Source organism: Phocoena sinus, chromosome X (assembly GCF_008692025.1).
Source record: "Phocoena sinus isolate mPhoSin1 chromosome X, mPhoSin1.pri, whole genome shotgun sequence".
NCBI classification, from domain to species: Eukaryota; Metazoa; Chordata; class Mammalia; order Artiodactyla; family Phocoenidae; genus Phocoena; species Phocoena sinus.
In genome coordinates, this window is record NC_045784.1 from 4,820,249 (window position 1) to 4,840,509 (window position 20,261).

A 20,261-nucleotide genomic window follows, 5' to 3' on the forward strand; every position below is an offset into this window, starting at 1 on the left:
TTGTTTTGAGCCATCTTTGTCTTGTGCCCTAATCTGGTTGTTAAATTGGTCAAGCTTGGCCCAGATCCTAGCAGCTAAAATAATGTTCTTCTTTCTCGTCTCAAGTCATGGCCCTCCTGAGCAGTCCTCACCCCCGTCACGAAAGCTTTAGTATCGCAGGGGGAACAACCCCAGAGGCGTTCTGATGTTTACAGCACAGGTGACAATATCAGGATGTAAAGAAGCAGTTCATGTCTTTTCCAAAGCCCTCACTTTCTCTTCTGCTCCACACTTTCTACTGTGTATTCTTTCTCCTCATGCATTTTCATTCTGTCCGATTGACTATAATGTAGGCCCATTCCTTCATACTGCATGTTAGAAATTTGGGTGAATAAGTTCATTTATATCTTTTTTTTAAAATTAGTTTCCACATATAAGTGATAACATGCGATATTTGTCTTTCACTGTCTGACTTACTTCACTTAGTATGATCATCTCTAGGTCCATCCATGTTGCTGCTGATGGGGGGAGGGATAGATCAGGAGCTTGGGATGAACACACACACACTACTATAGATAAGATATATAACCAGCAGTATATCCCTGTGTGTGTCTAGCACAGGGAACTCTACTCAGTACTCTGCGATAACCTATATGAGAAAAGAACCTAAAAAAGAATGAATATACATATATGTATCACTGAATCACTTTGCTGTACACCTGAAACTCACACAACTTTGTAAATCAACTATAGTTCCACTAAAATTAAAATTTGAAAGAAGAGAAATTCGGGTGAGATTGGGGTATTGTGTTTTGGCCAGGCGATGCAGGAATATGCAGATATCCCAAATCTGTCTTGACTCAGGCTCTGTTCCTCCCCGTGAGGGCCCTGAGAAAACTCTGTGTGTAGACAGGACCTCTGTAGACACAGCAACACTGTCGGCTCCAGCCCTGAACCCCAAAGAACTCTAGCAGGAGGGACTGGAGTCTGCATAAGCCAGATGGCCTGCCGTCACTTCCTCACCTGGAGGAAGGGGTGAGGGAGCTCTCTGGAGCCTCTAGTATAAGGACACTAATCCCATTCATGAGGGCTCCACCCTCATCATGACCTCATCACGTCCCAAAGGCTCCACCTCCAAATAGCATCGCATTGGGAGTTAGCATTTCCACATATGAATTTGGGGAACATGCAGACCTCCTGATCTTAGCCGTTTCTATGTATGCTTTTCTTACAGAATCCTTCTCTAAATCACTCTTAGCATTAGAGAGGTCATCCAAACCTGGCTTTCTCACCCTTCCTTCCATATCCCAGTGTCGTGGTCTATCTGCTCACTATTCTCTGGGACCAAGAACTCTCCAGCTAGGGTGACTCTCCCCAGAATTTTGAGGACCACTCCGGTTACACAGTTTTCTTTGTAGAATTCAGCCAGTTGTAAATGAATGAAAACCTGAGGTGAGCCGTGGTGCGTGGTAGATGATGGCACAGCCCTTAGGATTGGAGGTTGAGCAGACTATTAGGCAGAGCAAGAGAGAAATGGCTTCGTCCCACAGTTGTCTTAACGGTAAGTGCCCTGTGCGCAGACGTGCCACAGATCCTGGGCCTTCGGGATCTCGCTGGAGTAGCTAGAACTGGAGCAGCAAGGGGAGAATCCCGTTTACGACGTCACTCAGATGCATTCCAAGTGGAAGTCTACAGGAGGGGCGTGCATGGTCATAACAAACGCTGTTACAATTAATTCCAGCTGGCTTTATCTATGGGAGGCCTCTCTCTCTCTCTCTCTCTTTTTTTTTTTTCAGTGTACCTATTTGATTTTTGTTTTGGGGGGGGTTGGGTGGGCTTGCATGTGGGATCTTAGTTCCCCAGCCAGGGATTAAACCCCGGGCCCACGGCAGTGGAAGCGTGGAGTCCTAACCACTGGAGACCACCAGGGAAGTCCCAGGAGGCATCTCTTAATTACAGAACTTTGAAACCGCATAAAGAACACTGTTTTAAAAACGCTTAGCCTTCCAAAGTGTAAGAAAGTGCAAGGGAATTAAGCTCTAGCAGGGATTCTCTGTGTTGGTTGTTCCCATTTGTGAATGTGCTAGATTTAGCATAGCTCCATCTCAAAATGCATTTTTCCTTTGCTTTAGAAAAAAATGCAGTTGAAGGTTAAGACAACCTCTTATCTTAAAAGGCAATCCACTCATTACAGAATGACATTTTACTGTGCTGTATACCTGAAACTAACACAGCATTTTAAATCAACTATACTCCAATAAAATTTTTTTTAAAAATGACATTTTATCAAAGCTCCATGATGTAATATATCTTCCGGGTAGCATGAGAACATGATTCAATATTTGCTCACGATAATTACGGATTATTACGTGCAGAGTATGTGAATTGCTAATCTTCCTTTGTCTTAGAAGCGAACCTTTAGTTGTAGACATCTGGCTGCGAGATATTCAGCTACTTAGACTGAAAATAATACATCAGCAGCAACAAAAATTTCTTTTGTAACTTTGGGAAAACACTGAAGTGTTAACTTTTATCAAACCTTGATAGTCATAGACATTTCAACATATGAATACAAGGTGATGTGTATGTGTATGTGTGTAACCTATTTATGAACTGAGATATGTATTTTGGCATACTGCTGGTCACTATATATATGTATATAGTATGTATTTGTCATCCTATATAGGTATGTATAGATAGCAAAGATAGCACTATACAGCTCAGAGTGATCAAACATGTTATGAACAGGTGTATTATATAATTTCAAAATCTCTAGGTGTTCACAAATTTTAACCCTTCAAACAGCCAAAAAAGAGAACTTTCTAACAGTGGTCAGAAGACCAGGGCAAGAGTTAATAGTGATTAACAATTTGGTGTCTCATTTTCTTTATTTGGTCTTTTAAAACTAACTACCATCAACAGACAAATGGATAAACAAAATGTGCTCTATCCATGCAACAGAATATGATTCAGTCTTAAAAAGCAAGGACATCGTGGCACTGCGACACAGATGAACCTTGACATTGTGGTCAGTGACATAAGTCAGATGCAGAAGGACAAATACTGTGTGATTCCACTGGTGAGAGGCACCCGCAAGTCATCAGATTCCTAGAGACAGAAAGGAGAATGCTGGGTGCCAGGGGCTGGGGGAGAAGAAAATGAGGGGTTGTTTAACAGGGACAGAATTTCCGTTTTGCAAGATGAAGAGTTCTGGAGATGGGTTGGGGGGGGATCGTTTTCAACAAGATGAATGTACTTAATGCCCCTGAAATGTACACTTAAGAATGGTTAAAAAAAAAAAAAAGAATGGTTAAGATGGTAAATTTCGTTATGTGGATTTTATCACAGTCAAAAATAATTTTCAACTTACCCAGTGCGTCATGAGTATTCAAATAACGCCACCGTGTATAAAATGAAATAGAATCCTCCCTGCCTGCATACGTGGCCCCGGCCCCCTTTCTAGGCGGTCCCTACAGCCCGCTCTTAGCTGGACAGTTCTCCTCACGTTTGTCTCGGAATGGAGTTGGCATCCCACAGAGCTGGGCTGTGACCCCCGCCCCATCATTCGCTGGCTACATGTCCTCCAGCAGATAACGTCACCTCTCAGCCTCACTCTGCTCATCTCTAAAATGGGCACAGTAACCGCCTGCGCCGTTGGTTGTTAGAAGTAGGTAGCAATCTGTATAAAACGGGCGCCTCCAGGCTAACAGTTTGATGCCATGTGAGGGGTGTGAGTTGTTTTTGCTGCTTTTTGCCGTTGCTGTCTCATTCTGAAGGCTTCTGCTCTTACTCTTCCAACTGGGGTTGAATTTGTATTTGTCTGCTGCTCTGAGCTCCAGCAGCAGGCTCCCTTTCAGCTGCCTTACCTGGTTGGGTCTTTAAGCCATGGCGGGACCGTTGGTACGTTTGCGTGAGAAATTCCCCAGCTTCTGGACTGGGCCGGCAGGGATCTCATCTCATGCCAAACACAGTCACATCTGTGCCATTAAATCAGCCGGAGCCCAGCCAGGGCACCTGCCTTTTCTGTTTCTCTATCTCAAGGTGGACACTCCGCCTTTGCTGAGGTGCCCAGTGCAGGTTGAGGCAGCCAGAGACTGACCCTGACAGTCGGCGGCGGGGGAAATGCTTTTCAGGAACTCAAACAGGATGGGCTGTCACATCCTTTTCAGACTCTGGTTTTTACAGTTTTCAGGGACTCTTCTGCTCTGTGATGATGCTCTCAGAGTCGCTCCCTCTGGTATCTCATTGGAAAACAATGCAGAGTCATTTCCAGGCAGACGTAGAGAAGAACCATCAGATGTGGGCACAGAAACAGGGTGGGCTTTTAGACATGCCGGGAGCCCTCTTATTGTATGGGAACGGAGACCTACACAGACAGGGCGACAGCAGGGGCATGGCGGGGGTGGGGTCCCATCTGCCTTCCTTGCTTTGCTGCCCTCCCTCCTGTGTCTCGCTGCATCAGCTGGACTCAGGAGCAAGGGAAGAAGTGAGTGAGAGCCATGAGAGTCTTCAAACATCCAGAACTGACTGTCTCCCCAAGCGTTCGGAAGATTTCAAATGTCAACAGAGAGGTTGGGCGAGACTTACTTTTTGAAAGGTACCTTTCTTTATTAATACTCAGCACACACAGTTCCTTTAACTGTACTGGGTGTACTTGAGCATCCTGAAAAAGTCACAGACCAGAGTCCCAGCCAGCGTTGCGCAGTCAGTAAAAACTGGGGTTCGCTAAATAAATAAGACGTGAATATTTATATTAGAGAAAACACAAGCAATCTGAATGGGTATTTAAATCTACAGAAACAGCTGTTTAAACACATATTCATTTGGGGTTTTTGCTGCCCAGATGTCAGACTATTTTTCTTCACGAATTTAAAATAGGACATTTATTAGGTAACACTCTGTTAAGCAAATTTCATCGATGATACATAGCTTGGGTTGAACAAAAATGGCATTTCTTCTAAACAAAGTGTGGTTTGCAGTGTAGGTTTTTCTCTGTTTCCAATAAGCCTTTTCCGCATCAAGCAAATAGATCGGGGACATTTTGGTTTTGCTGCGGTAAAGTTTCTGTCGTGTCTGTGCAGTGTTAATATTCTTTTAATGAACAAATTTAATGTAATTACATCTCCAGTTATGAAAATGTTCTTTTCTCTCTCCGCTTCACAATAATTCTGTTTTAGGAATACCTGCCTTCTCAAAAAAGTTTTCTTTCTTGCTTTTTTGCCAAATTAAGGTTGTTCAGAAAAATAATTTAGTTTTTTCAGGGGGGACATTACGCTGTTTTTCAGAAGTTAATGTGCTGTACTCTTAATATCTTGGAGCACTTTTATTTAACTTTTAAGTACGTTTATCAACTAACTCTTTTAACAGTTTGAAACATCTTTAGAAGCACTTTGTACTAATCCATGTTTGTGGGGAAAAAATAAATTCTGGTCACTTCAGACAATAATAATTCAAATGCAGTGGGATTGTAAGTGGCTATTGAGAAACATAAAATTTGAAACATTCTTTATTGGACTAGGTGGTATGTCTCACATTAGTCTTAGTAATATCTACCCCAGACACATTTTGGACCTATAACTAATGATACACGGTCGCAGTGAGCGAACCAAAACCATTTGGCAATTCAGAAATTAATATAGATGTTAATAATTATTAGCGGACTTTTGCCCTATTGGATTTCAATTAAAAGATTTTACACGTAGGGACTTCCCTGGTGGCGCAGTGGTTGAGAGTCCGCCTGCCGATGCAGGGGATATGGGTTCGTGCCCCGGTCCGGGAAGATCCCACATGCCGTGGAGCGGCTGGGCCCGTGAGCCATGGCTGCTGAGCCTGCGCGTCCAGAGCCTATGCTCCGCAACGGGAGAGGCCACAGCAGTGAGAGGCCCGCGTACCGCAAAAAAAAAAAAAAAAAAAGAAAAAAGTTTTACACGTAAACTACCCTCTCACTGAACAGCACAGAAAATTGGAATGCTTTTTTTTTTTCCAAAGAGCACACATGTGTACAATGGGGTCCTTACTACAGCAACATCCTGGCATGGAGAGGATTCAAAATCTTAAACCCCAAATGTTTTCTCCTTTATTGTGCTCTTTGCCAGCTAACGGCCCCTGTCTGTTTCCAGAGAGCAAAGTTGAAGTACCATTCACGGCCCTCTCTTTCTGACACTTCCTGTCCCGTTAGTTACCAGGGTCTACTGATTGCATCTCAATGCAGTTCTGTCCTCCTCTGCTGCCTGTCCCCACCTACTCTGGATACCGACATCTTTGTAGGGTCGTGGCCTTTATCTTCATGTCCACTCCAGCCTGTGCCAATCCATCCACCACAGAGTAGCAGAATGACCACCTCAGTGGAAATCAAACCTGCCTGCCCCCCCCTCCTTAAAATCTTTACTGTCTCTCCATCACTTCTGCATAAAAATGAACGTCCTTCGTGTGCTGACAGTGTCTTCCATGTCTGACCCCTGCTCTTTCTTAGACTTTTCTCCACCCTGTAGTGAGAGATCTGCGTGGAAAAACGAAAACAGCATCCAGGGCACAGAGTCATAGGAGTGCTGTGCATTCAGCTGTTGACACAAGCATAGAAAAAAGAAAGACCTGGAGGGAAACACAGGACCTGAATGGTTCTCTGAATAGTTGGTTTGTGTGTTTTTTCTTGTGTACACTTAGACTATAAGTAAATACAGAATGAAGAAAAATTTATTTGAAAAGAAATCATATTTGATTTTTCTGTACAGTAAAAGCGTAGTAGCCCGAAGTAGGTCTCTGAGTAGCTGGATTTGGGGCTGAGACTTACTTAAGATTCACACAGAGTCTGAGTTTCACACCATTTAATCTCTTTCACCCGTGTCTGCCATAAGAACATTTATTCCTCTTCTGCTATCTTCAACTTTCAATTGTAAAACAAAAATTCATTTTTCACGTGGTGGGTGAGCTGAGCCACGTGTCTTTACTTTTTATTTCATTGATTTTTGCTTCGGGAGTGAGCTTGGTCTTTTTTTCATTAACTTTCATTGGAGTATAGTTGCTTTACAGAGTTGTGTTAGTTTCTGCTGTACAGCAAAGTGAATCAGTCATACCTACACCTATGGCCCCTCTTTTTTTAGATTCTTTTCCCATAGAACCCATGACAGAGTATCGAGTGGAGTTCCCTGTGCTATACAGTAGGTCCTTATTAGTTATCTCTTTCATATATAGTAGTGTATATTTGTCAATCCCAATCTCCCAATTCATCTCACCCCACCCCCTTTCCCCCTTGGTATCCATGCATTTGTTTTCTACATCTGTGATCTATTTCTGCTTTGCAAATAAGTTCATCGGTACCATTTTTCTAGACTCCACCTATAAGCAATATTATACAGTGTTTGTCTTTATCTTTTTTACTTCACTCTGTATGACAGTCTCTACGTCCATCCATGTCACTGCAAATGGCATTATTTCATTCCTTTTTACGCCTGAGTAATATTCCATTCTATATATGTACCACGTCTTCTTTATCCATCCCTCTGTCAGTGGACATTTAGGCTGCTTCCATGTCCTGGCTATTGTAGATAGTGCTGCAATGAACATTAGGGTGCATGCCTCCTTCTGAATTATGGTTTTCTCCAGATATATGCCCAAGAGTGGGATTGCTTGGTCACATGGTAGCTCTATTTTTAGTTTTTTAAGGAACTTCCATACTGTTCTCCATAGTGGCTGTACCAGTTTACATTCCCACCAACAGTGTAGGAAGGTTCCCTTTTCTCCACACCCTCTCCAGCATTTATTGTTTGTAGATTTTTTGATGATAGCCATTCTGACTCGTGTGAGGTGATACCTCATTGTAGTTTTGATTTGCATTTCTCTAATAATTAGTGATGTTGAGCATCTTTTCACATGCCTCTTGACCATCCACATGTCTTCTTTGGAGAAATGTCTGTTTAGGTCTTCCACCCCTTGTTTGATTGGGTTGTTTGGGTTTTATTTTGATATTGAGCTGCATGAGCTGTTTGTGTATTTTTGAGATTGATCCCTTGTCAGTTGCTTTGTTTGCAAATATTTTCTCCCATTCTGAGGGTTGTCTTTTTGTTTTATTTATGGTCTCCTTTGCTGTGCAAAAGCTTTTAAGTTTCATTAGGTCCCATCTGTTTATTTTTGTTTTTATTTTCATTACTCTAGGAGATGGATCAAAAAGGATCTTGCTGTGATTTATGTCAAACAGTGTTCTGCCTATGTTTTCCTCTAAGAGTTTCATAGTATCTGGCCTTACATTTAAGTCTTTAATCCATTTTGAGTTTATTTTTGTATATGGTGTTAGGGAGTCTTCTAATTTCATTCTTTTACATGTAGCTGTCCCGTTTTCACAGCACCACTTATTGAAGACTGTCTTTTCTCCCTTGTATATTCTTGCCTCCTTTGTCTTAGATTAGGTGACCATAAGTGCATGGGTTTATCTCTGGGCTTTCTATCTTGTACCATTGATCTATGTTTCTGTTTTTGTGCTGGTACCACACTGTCTTGATTACTGTAGCTTTGTAGTATAGTCTGAAGTCAGGGAGCCTGATTCCTCCAGCTCCGTTCTTCTTTCTCAAGATTGCTTTGGCTATTTAGGGTCTTTTGTGTTTCCATACAAATTGTGAAATTTTTTGTTGTAGTTCTGTAAAAAATGCCATAATTGGATAGGGATTGCATTGAATCTGTAGATTGCTTTGGGTAGTATAGTCATTTTCACAATATTGATTCTTCCAATCCAGGAGCATGGTATATCTATCTCTCCATCTGTTTGTGTCATCTTTGATTTCTTTCATCAGTATCTTATAGTTTTCTGAGTACAGGTCTTTTGCCTCCTTAGGTAGGTTTATTCCTAGGTATTCTTTTTGATGCGATGGTGAATGGGATTGTTTCCTTAATCTCTCTTTCTGACCTTTCATTGTTAGTGTATAGGAATGCAAGAGATTTCTGTGTATTAATTTTGTGTCCTGCAACTTTACCACATTCTTTGATGAGCTCTAGTAGTTTTCTGGTGGCATCTTTAGGATTTTCTATGTAGAGCATCATGTCATCTGCACACAGTGACAGTTGTACGTCTTCTGTTCCAATTTGGATTCCCTTTATTCCTTTTTCTTCTCTGATTGCCATGGCTAGGACTTCCAAAACTATGTGAAATAAAAGTTGAGCCATGTATCTTTAAATTACTTATATAAATTCCTCCTACTCATTAATAATGAAACATCTTCTTAAAATACATTCATCATGACCTTCTGAGCCACCAGCATGGAAAGCTTTTTTCAGGTCCTCATCAGCACAGCTGAACTTCCCATCTTAAGCTACTGCACTTTGTATTAGTTATTTACTGCTGTGTAACAAACAGCCCCCAAGCTTGGCAGCTCAAAGTGACACACATTTGTTATCTCACCGTCTCAATGGGTCAGGAACCCAGGCACAGCTTAGCTGGCTCCTCTCCTTGGATCAAGGTACCAGCCTGGATGGTGGTCTCATCCACTGGTTCAACACTGGTTCAACAGAGGCAAGCTCTGTTTCCAGGCTCAGTAAGATCCTTGTGGGCAGGGTTCAGTTCCTTGTAGGCTGGTGGCGTGAGAGTCTCATGTCCTTGCTGGCTCTTGGCTGGAGGCCTTCCTCAGTTCCTCGTCATGGGGGGTCTCTCCAATGTGGAGAGCTAATCAAAATCCAGCAAGAAGTAGAGTCTGCTGGAAAGACAGAGGTCATAGTCGTTTGCAGCCTCATCACAGAAGTGATGTCACATCACTGTTTTCATCTTCTGTTAGTCAGAACCAAGTTGCAAAGTCCAGCCATATTCCTGGGGAGGGGATTATGCAAGATGTGAGTACCAGGAGGGGTGTCATGGGGCCATCTTTTAGTTGGCCTCCCACATCTTCATTTAAAGCTGTGTGACTGTACTTATTAGAGTCTACACAAAATTATAATAATGCTGCTGATAACTGCAGCTAACAAGTACTGGCACCTATGAGCCCCTTACTGAGTCATAGTGCTAAGTATAGCATGTTATCCTCACAGTAATCCCCATTGTACAGAAGAAAATGATGACAAAGAGGCTAAGTAAATGTCCTGCGGTTTCACCACTGTGAAGCAGGGGAACCAGGATTGAAATTCATCTGCAGAAGCCACATCTGTCACTTATTTTAGTGGGTTCATGGAATACCTCATTTGACCACTTGGAGCCTTGCAGGATGATTCTGTGTCTCATTCAACCATGAAACCATCACAAGACCATCATAGTGTCTTTTAGCCAATTTTTACGTCGTAAGCATTTGTGGAAACGGATTTGGTTGAAGTGTCAGTGAATGGCTTTTAGCTGCAAAGATGTCGAAAGACAAAAATACTCCTAACAAGTTACATTTGTCTAGTACTTTATCATTTTGGAAACCCTTTATTTCTTTTTCTTTTTCTTAGAAGGAGGGAAAGGGGATATTCTTTTTTTTCCAGCTCAGTTGAGGTATAATTGACAAATAAAATTGCGTATATTTAAATATGGTGATTTGATAGACATATACGTTATGAAGTGATTACCACTGTCAAGTTAGTTAACACATGGGTCACCTCACACAGTTAAGACTTTTTTTTACGGCTAGAGTGCTTAAGATCTACTGTTTAAGCAGATTTCAAGTATACAATCCAGTGTTATTAATTATAGTTACCTTGCTGCACATTACTTCCCAGAACTTATTCATCTTATAACTGGAAGCTTATACCCTTTGAGCAATATCTCCCCATTTCTTCTGTGCCACCGCCCCCCATCTGCCCAGGGCAACCACAGTTATACTCTCTGTTTCTATGAGTTCAACTTTCTTTATTTAGATTCTACATGTGAGTGAGATCGTGTGGTATGTGTGCTTCTGTTATTGGCTTATTTCCTTTAGGATAACGTCCTCCAGGTTCATCCGTATTGTCACAAGTGGCAGGATTTCTTTCTTTTCAAGGCTTTCCATTATATCACATTGTCTTTATCCCTTCATCCGTGCGTGGACACTAAGGTTGTCTCTGTATGTTGACTATTGTGAATAATGCTGTGATGAACATAGGGGTGCGGGGATCTTGGTTTCATGGAGACCCTTTCTTTCCATCTTTTCATGGGAGGTGGGCTCTGTGTCATCAGCTGAAAGTTCTCTGCACTGAAAAAAAAAAAACAGGTGTTTATTTGACTGCCCGACCGCAGAGATGGCATCTTGGTGAAATGTGGATGAGTCACCCATGCAAGGAGGTGGCCCAGGCCTCGTAGCGGCTGGCCTGAGCTGATACGAGACCCTTGACTCCTTATTCTGCCCTCATGCCTCTACTCCCCGACAAAGACAGGCCACCAAAGAGAGCACGCGGGAGACAGGAATGAGAGTGAGCTCTAGAAGAGCGCATTGAATGGTCACGTTTCCCTGGTTCGTTATCTTTAGACAAAGGGCGCCGAGTTTGCCTTTGTGAAAAGATCCTTGAGAGACAGAGAGGTGAGAGGGGAGAATGAAAGTAGGTCAAGAGAGAAAGGTATGGCTGCAAGTTATCCATGCACTGGGGGTGAGGATCCTTTGATCTGGACTCAGAAAGGCAACTGGCAAGATGTCTTTTCGGAGAGCAGAACATCTGATGAAAAGGTGTGGTGGGGAGAGATGTTCCACGTGGACCAGAGACAGATAAGTCACAGGTGAGACAAGACAAAAAGGAATGCTCGGAGCCTAAGGTCCTCTTTGAAGAGCCTCTTTGAGCTTGTTGCCTACATGCCCAGGAAAGCAAGGGCTTCTGTGACCGACGGGGACACGTGATGGCCGAGGAACGTGACCTGTTAGCATTGAAGATGTACTCGTGGGTGCAAAGGAGAAAGTCAGTTTCTCAGATGGGCTGGAGCTTCCGAATCCCTCCACAGAAGCCAAGCTGCCCGCCTATGACAGCAAAGGGAGTGAGTCGTCACCGTGTACATACAGGAGCGAAGGTTTCGCCGATGATTTTACAGATGATGAAGACGGTGATGGGCCGGCGGTGACTCGGTGGTTCTGCACTGGGGGTGACTTTATGCCCCAGGGGACACGAGACAGCGTCGGGAGACTTTTTGGTGGCACAAGTCAGGGTGGGAGGGTGCACTGCAGGCATCGAGTGAGTGGGTCCTGGGGTCCCGGCATAGCACAACTCCCATGACAGAGAACCGTCCCGTTCCAAGTGGGCTCCAGGGATGAGGGCCTGCACATCTTTGGAGGCTGGGCTGTCTTTCTACATCCCACTCTAGGTGAGGATCCGTGTTACGGAGAGCAAGGGGGTGCAGTAAAAGAAGAGGACCACGTGAGGGTGGCTGGGTTGGCGTCCAGGTGTCCTCTGGAAGCAGCACCCATGTTGTTTGCTCCGATGAAACTCTCATGGGATTTCTGCTGCATGTGGCCATCATGCCTCCTGTGGAACCCCACAGCTCCCGTGGGGTTTGCATGTCCCAGGCCCCTTCCCACCCCCGATGAGTTCCTGATGCTGCAGGTTCTGCTAAGGTTTCCTCTCGTTTCCCTAAGTTCTGAGTTCTCTCGAGGTGAGCGATAGCTCAGGTGTGTGCATCCCTCGGTCTGGCCCCTTGTTCTGGCCCCGAGGACGTTGAACCCCACCCAAGGGGATAGGCCTGAGGACGCTTCTGCCCCCGGCTGCTCAGACGCGGGCAGGTTCTGTCCCTCTCCTGAGTGTTCACTTGGTAGTTCCTACGGGCGTCAGAGCAGGAGTTTCAGGTGTGCATCCACCCCCAAAGTCCTCCGGCCCGTTGTTCTTGAAAGGGGTGAAATGCCGGGGCAGGGGGGGTGAGTGTGCGTTGAGATGACAGCCATAGAAGGTGGATGGATTTTCCCTCCCCTCCACAGCGTTTGCTGCCACCTACTAGCACCCAGAGCCGCCCCAGGCTGTGAACCATGTCTTCCTTGAGCTTGGAAAGGTTTGCATCACGCCCAACTCTAAGTGTTTCCCTTTGAAAAGCCGCTACGCCGAAACTCGTGGCTATTTTGGAAAGGATTTGACATTGACAATTAGATTGTCCTGAAATGCCCGGGTTTTTTTTTCAGTGCAGAGAACTTTCAGCTGATGACACAGAGCCCGCCTTCCATAAAGAGATGATTGTGTCTTCATTTTTCTAGACAGAACCTATGTTTTGGTTTGGGGTAGAAAGGAGAGGTCACTGCTATCCAGGGAGAAAGAAGTGTTTGTTTTGGAAACAGACGCACAGGACAGAGAGGATACAGTTCTTCGCCGTGTGATGTCTTAGATGCTTTGCAGCCCATGTCGTCGGGGGTGGCCGGGTCGACAGAACGTCCTATACTGGGAGGAGGGGGGAGGGTCGCAGAGAAGGAGGGTGGGCCGCCTCAGGCCAGCATCCTTCATGTCTCTCTTCCCCTTGCCCTTTGCAGGAAGATGAGGACGCTTTTGCTTCTGCTGCTGTTCATCTATGAGGCCCGGAGCCATGCGGTGTCAATGCCCAACTTCGTCCTGCTGATGGCCGACGACCTTGGCATTGGGGATCCTGGCTGCTACGGAAACAAGACCCTCAGGTTGGGTGACGTGTAAACACAGGGCTCCGTTCACAGGCTGCCGTCCTGGGATGGGCAGCGCACGCTCATAGAGCGCAGGCCACGGGGAAACGTTCAGAGCCCCCCAACGGCGCACTTTCCTGTACGACTTTACGTAGACACACACAGGCGTTAGTAGGCAGGTGTGATGACTTATCTATTCGAATCACTGTTGGATGAACTCAGACGGCTCACTGGGAAGGTATTCATCATAATTCTTTCTTCCTTGCCCCTAGTCTGTGGCTTTTTTCCCATCATCATGTTTCCCTCCCTTTGGTTCGCCTCTTCTGTTTTGTCTTCTGTTTTCGGCCTCTGGCTCCGTTCCCATTGGGACCCAATCCATCCCCCCTTGTCAACCCCTCACTGTCACCTCTGTACCTTCCTTCCACCTCTGGGCCAGGCTGTGCTGGATTCTCAGGCAGACACACCGGCCGGGGACAGATGTCCTGGGGACACGTGTCACATTTGATGGTGTCAGAACTTTTCAAGGGCTAGGGGTGACTACAATGGTAGGGAAAACACAGTGGGAACCAGACTCGGACAGAGGAGGGTGTTTTGTTCCCCGGCCCCCCGGTGTAGGGCTCTTGGGTTTAGAATTAGTCGGTCAGGGTACAGTGGAATATTGGTCTTGGGGGTGCACTTTCTCTATGTGATCATGGGGAAATGTTGACATAACTGTGGTTCTGTGGAGAGCTTCACCTCACACGTGATGAGCGCAAACAAAATGAAAGGAGAGGGTGGGATTCACCAGTATTTTCTCGTAAGAGCTACAGATAATTAGCTGAAGCTCACAGGGACGTGCCGCTGAGTGCCACGGGGTCTGATTTGTGTTCACACCACTCGCTGTAGGTCCTCCTCTTCTGTACAACATGACCGTGCGTCTCAGGACGTCTGTTTCATCGTTGTGTGGCACAGCAAACAAAAATGAAGTAAATTACACTTTTGAGGAGGACCCGGCCCGCAAGGTGCAGCCGAATGTGACGTCACTTCCAACCTGATTCTGTGTGTCAGATGTCACGTGTTATTTTTAGAATGTATGCTGACCTGTGATGTTTGTTAGATTTTGTTTAAAGCACGTGCAAGGATGAGATCTGCACTCAGTGTTCTCTTAAAATTTTAATTGACCACGTATGTTTCCTTCCCCACCTTTTGCTTCGTTTTGTGAAAAGTTTAGATCTCACTGTTAGGCATTTCAGACACGAACCTTGTTAGTAATTTAATTTTTCTTATCGAGGTCACAATTTATTTTTTTTTCATTTTAAGTATCATTTTAAAATACCATATGATATTAGTATTAGATATAATATTAGATATGATATTCCTAAACTTCAGTGAGATAATAGATAACTGTTCCTACTAAGGTGTCTTAATTAAAAAATCACAGTCAAGCCTTTAAGGTTCAGTGTCTGCCAATTATCCAAAAGAAAAACAGGGCTATAAAATCCTAAGTAAGAATTCATATCAATAATACCCTAAATCTGCCTTGTCCTCCATATTAGCATCCAGTTCTTTTATTTATTTATTTTTAATTGAAGTATAGTTGATTACAATGTTGTGTTAGTTTCAGGTGTACAGCACAGTGATTCAGTTTTCTATCAATATATATGTATATATTTATATATATATACTATGTATATATTTATACATACATTTATGTATATAGATATTCTTTTTTTTTGATTCTTTTCCATTTTCCATTATAGTTTATTACAAGATAAATTGTCCTCCATATTAGCATCCAGTTCTTTTATTTATTTATTTTTAATTGAAGTATAGTTGATTACAATGTTGTGTTAGTTTCAGGTGTACAGCACAGTGATTCAGTTTTCTATCAATATATATGTATATATTTATATATATATACTATGTATATATTTATACATACATTTATGTATATAGATATTCTTTTTTTTCGATTCTTTTCCATTTTCCATTATAGTTTATTACAAGATAAAGATTACAGTTCCCTGTGCCCTACACTAAATCCTTGTTGTTTATCTATTTTATATGTACTAGTCTGTATCTGCTAATCCCAAATTCCAATTTATCACTTCCTCCCCAGTTCTTTCTGAAGGACATTTTCCATTTTACGTTTTATAATATCACACCTCAAAATAGTCAGATTTTTCAGTGGCCAGCCTAGGCACTAGGGGGATTAAGTCAAATATACAGACAGCCTCAGTGTTCTCAGCGTCTTGTAATTTAAGGCCAAAGCAAAGTGGAAATGTTGAGAATTAAAGGCATAAGTTAAACTAATAGATGAGCGAGCAGCTTGACATTTCAGTGCAATGCCGTGATCTTCCCCTTCGAGCTATGCATCGTTACAGGACTAGCCTGTGGGCGCTGAACCAGGGAAGCAGCGGCGTCACAACGGAGCAAGATACGTGCCCCACGCCACAGGCAGAAGTCTTGGAGGGGAGTGCCGTTAGCCACTCCGTCCCTTTACAGGGAGGAAGCTGCCGTGATGGGGGATAGGGACTGACATCCTACAGATGGAACAGGCCTCTCCCACAGGACAAGGAGGCCCTGGCAGGGTGGGGGGAGTCCCATCTATGCTCAGAACTGAAGTATAGAAGATGAGCAGCCTGGCAGAGAGGCAGGCGCTGGGGTTCCCACTGGAGGATAAGGGATCGTCACCCAGCATGGACCCAGCCCTGAAGGAACTTCCCCTCTGAATGCCTAGGAAGTCTGGCATGATTTCCTAAGGTGATGGACCACACCAGTCCTGGATAAAAGGTGGCAGGATGGCTTGTCCTGCATAAGGCGTCATCCTAGAAGTCAGCCCATAAATGAGTGTTTCTTTAGCGGAAAAAAAGAAAGACACTCAGAGGGTGTGCGTGTCTCACGGCATGTCGTGTTTGCATGTTGCTGTGTCCCTTTTCCCTGGAGTCTGTGACCCCTTTGTTACCGATCCCTGGTAAATGCACCTGGAGCCCGTCGTCCCTTTCCCTGGACGGTGCCGTCACCCCGTTCTCCCTGGCGCCATGTGGAAATTCGGCAGAGCCTGGTGAGAACTGGTTAGGAGCTTCTCTTTGGCTGTAGTTGGCAAGAGAAGAGTCAGGCTGCTCCCAGAGCTTTCTCGTTTGGGGCACGGAGGTAACTGGTGGGGGACACAGGTGACGGAGGACAGAGACCTTGACCCTTGCCCCTCCCGCTTCTCAGAGCAGCCCCTTGTAAGGACTTGGCTTCTCTCCTAAATCAGCAGCTCAGAGCCCCCAGGGGGGCATGGGTGGGCCCCTGGAGAGGGCAGACCTGGATGATTTCATCCTCAGTGTGGTTCTGCTGTCACTCTGAATCTCAATGCTGTGTCCCTTCCTTCCCCCTGTCCCATCGCAATTTCCCTGGGTAAGTGACAAGCGACTCACTGCACAAAGCCAGAGAGAAGCTTTCTTTCAGGGTCACGAGGGAGTACCTGAGTCTTTGTTCAGGACTCCCAATATCGACCGCTTGGCCAGAGGGGGAGTGAGCTCACGCAGCACCTTGGCAGCATCACCCCTGTGCAAACCCAGCAGGGCTGCCTTCATGACGGGCCGGTATCCCATCCGCTCAGGTACCCAACCTCCTGGTTCCGTCGCTGCGGCCCTGGTCCACCTCCCAGCCCTAGGGCTTCCCCTGTCCTAATGGTGGGTTTCTCCTGGCTTAGGAATGGCATCTCGGTCCCAAGTGGGAGTTTTCGTCTTCTCCGCCTCTTCGGGAGGACTTCCCCACAGTGAGATTACGTTCGCCAAGCTCCTGAAGAATCAAGGCTATTCCACAGCTCTGATAGGTATGGGCAGCCGGGGTGGGGGGGGGTGGGTGTGCGTGCGAGGACCTGGGTGAGTGGGAAATTGGGGAGGGCATGAGAGCAGCCTTCTTGAAGATGAACTGACTGATAGCGTTTGCACAACTGTAAATAGGGGAGAAATTATTTCAATGTTAAATTCAAACACCATGCGTCTCTATGTGCTATTTGAATGTGTAGATGTGTGTCCTTCTTTATGTATGTATGTGTATGCGTGTGGATGGACGATGGATGGTGGATGATGATGGATGGTGACATGGATAACTAATCATGCACACACACAGCATGCAAGCTACACACACACACAAACACACACACCATACCATTGATAAAGGTTTACATTTTACGTTTCAGTACTAAATTGCGTCTGAATTTTTCTCAGTTGACATTCCCACTGATTTATCCCCTGGGTAGGAACGAATCCTTCCCCCCCTTTCACTTGATGAACTTGGGTCTATGCAGGTCATCAGAGGAACCCTAGAACATCTCATGGGAGCAAAATGACCGGTCTCTTTCCTCCCACATTTTGTCAAACCACCATCACTTTTTCTCTTGTGTGAGGCACTCCCTAATTTAGTGATACAGTCACATTTCAATTTTTTTAAATTAAATTAATTTATTTTTTTGCGGTACACGGGCCTCTCACTGTTGTGGCCTCTCCCGTTGCGGAGCACAGGCTCCGGACACGCAGGCTAAGCAGCCAGGGCTTACGGGCCCAGCCGCTCCGCGGCATGTGGGATCTGCCAGGACCAGGGCACGAACCCGCGTCCCCCGCATCGGCAGGCGGACTCTCAACCCCTGTGCCACCAGGGAAGCCCTCATTTTTATTCTGTTTTATTATTTGGCCACACTGCGTGGCACGTGGGATCTTAGTTCCCCGACCAGGGCTCGAACCCGTGTCACCTGCAAGTGGGAGCGCGGAGCCTTAACCACTGGACCTCCAGGAAAGTCCCGTACAGTTCACATTTTATAAGAAATGTTTATAGGTGTTTACAATAATTACTGAGTTATGAGTATGATTTCCTCATGCCTCAGGGGTAGTTTTTACATATGGATTCATTTCCACTTCTCACATTTCAGGGACAAAATCAAGTTGGTTTTAAGACTTTCCTTTGAAGGAAATTTCTTTTAAAAAAACACATGTCCCCCCAAAACGTTGGTATTCATCTATGTAGTTTTGTCCCCTGCCTATGAAGTATGTGAGGTGTGTGTCTTTCATTTTATTTGTATTTTTTCCAGTCACTGAATCCCCTCTTGTTTTCCGGTGGAGAGAGTGGCTCCTACCCTACCGTTTTTGGAAACAGAGGTGGAAACGGTAGAATGGTTTTGGCTGATGAATATGTAGAAAGAGGCCGCTTTCCGGCGTGCGCAACTCAGAAGCTGACCTTCGTGTCGGGGTGCTCGTGGGGACTAAACATGCCACCTGTTTGTTTGTCTGCTCAGGGAAGTGGCACCTTGGCACCAGCTGTCACAACAGAACGGACCTCTGCCACCACCCCTTGAGCCATGGCTTCGACTATTTCCACGGGCTGCCCGTGACCAACCTGAGGGACTGCAAGCCGGAGAAGGCAGCGTGTTCACCAGGGCCTTAAGGCTGCTGGTCTTCCTCCCCCTGCAGGTCATCACCATCACGCTGCTGACCCTGGCCGTGCTCAGGTGGCTGGGGCTCGTCCAGGTGCCCCCCTGCATCTTCTTCTGCCTCTTCTTCCTGGCCGCCCTGGTCCTCGGCGGCCTGCTGTGCTTCCTGCATTACTTCCGGCCCCTGAACTGCTTCCTCATGAGGAACCGTGACATCACCCAGCAGCCCATGTCCTATGACAACCTCACGCAGAGGCTCACAGCGGACGCGGCCCAGTTCATACAACGGTAGGTATCGCCTCCCAGCCTGGTGCTGCCTGGGACACATGTCATATGCTATTTCAGGTGTTTCCATGGAGGTGGAGGAACCGGGGTGGCCTTTTGAGCCATGTTTCCCCTTCTGTGGTTGGGAGGTTTCTCCAGCTGGGCGTGTATTGGGCGGTGGGGGGAGTGGGTCGGGAATTGCCATGACCTGGGCTCCCTGCAGAGATGCTTTGCCAGTTTCCCGCACGTCCTCTGCTTATGAGGCCATGCCCCAAAAATGTCTGGGTGACAACAGGGACCTTAAGGCATCACCACGGTCTTACTCTTCAGGTGTGTGATTAAGAGAGGAAAGGTCATGTGTATTGTTTACTGTAGATGTTATACGATATAAACAACGTGAGGAGATCCACAATATTCTGGGCACGTTTCCGAGCAGAGCAACTCTGAGAGTCAGCTGGGTGAAGCAGATGATCTCTTGTGAGTCTGTTGGGGCCTCTTGAGTTTGTAGTTTTGGTGTTTGCAGTCAGCAAATGGGGTAGCCATCCACGGAGGGCTTCACAGCAGTCTGTCTCAGGAACACTTGCTATTAAAAACGAACAAAATTGTTTTGTTGCCTTTAAAAGTTTAGAGGATAGTCCTACAGAGAAAGGTGGGAACGCGGTGGGAAAATCAGATGTTTGGCCTTGGTGGTTACTTGCCCTGCCCACGAGAGCAGGTCTGTTCAGACACCAGAAAGTGGAGGAAGCTGGCAACATGGCGTGATGAAGGACATATTGATAATTCGATTCTTAAGAGAGAGGGGAAGATGTTCAGCTGGCCAGCACGCTGGTGAACATCTGTGTCCGTGATTTTGAACCTGGAGACACTGTGGAGCTATCAGTGCTCACGGTCAGCCTACCCGTCGGCCCGCACAGCCAGAGGCGGCCATCACTTGAACGGACACCCGCATCGTGGGCGTGGCGCTTGGTGTAGATCTGTCCCTTGTGGGATTGCCTGTGATAGCTCAGTACGTGGTGGCGTAGAAAATTGGATCGTTGGAACTTCCCACAGGTAGACCAAGAAGGGAAGAGGGGAAAAGCTCTTGAATGTAGGTGGAGAACTGTGAGTCCTCAGACTTTGTGTAGGGAGGTGCTGGG

The 20,261-nt window shown here is 45.6% G+C and overlaps 1 protein-coding gene across 1 annotated transcript in view; it reads left to right on the forward strand.

The window, feature by feature from the left end:
• STS (steroid sulfatase) overlaps positions 1–20,261 on the forward strand; it is a 186,108-nt gene that overhangs the window by 83,668 nt on the left and 82,179 nt on the right. The window contains 5 exon segments of the mRNA XM_032620276.1: positions 13,344–13,484; positions 16,931–17,052; positions 17,146–17,268; positions 18,727–18,843; positions 18,846–19,149. Of these exon segments, the coding sequence (XP_032476167.1) occupies positions 13,344–13,484; positions 16,931–17,052; positions 17,146–17,268; positions 18,727–18,843; positions 18,846–19,149 (807 nt within the window).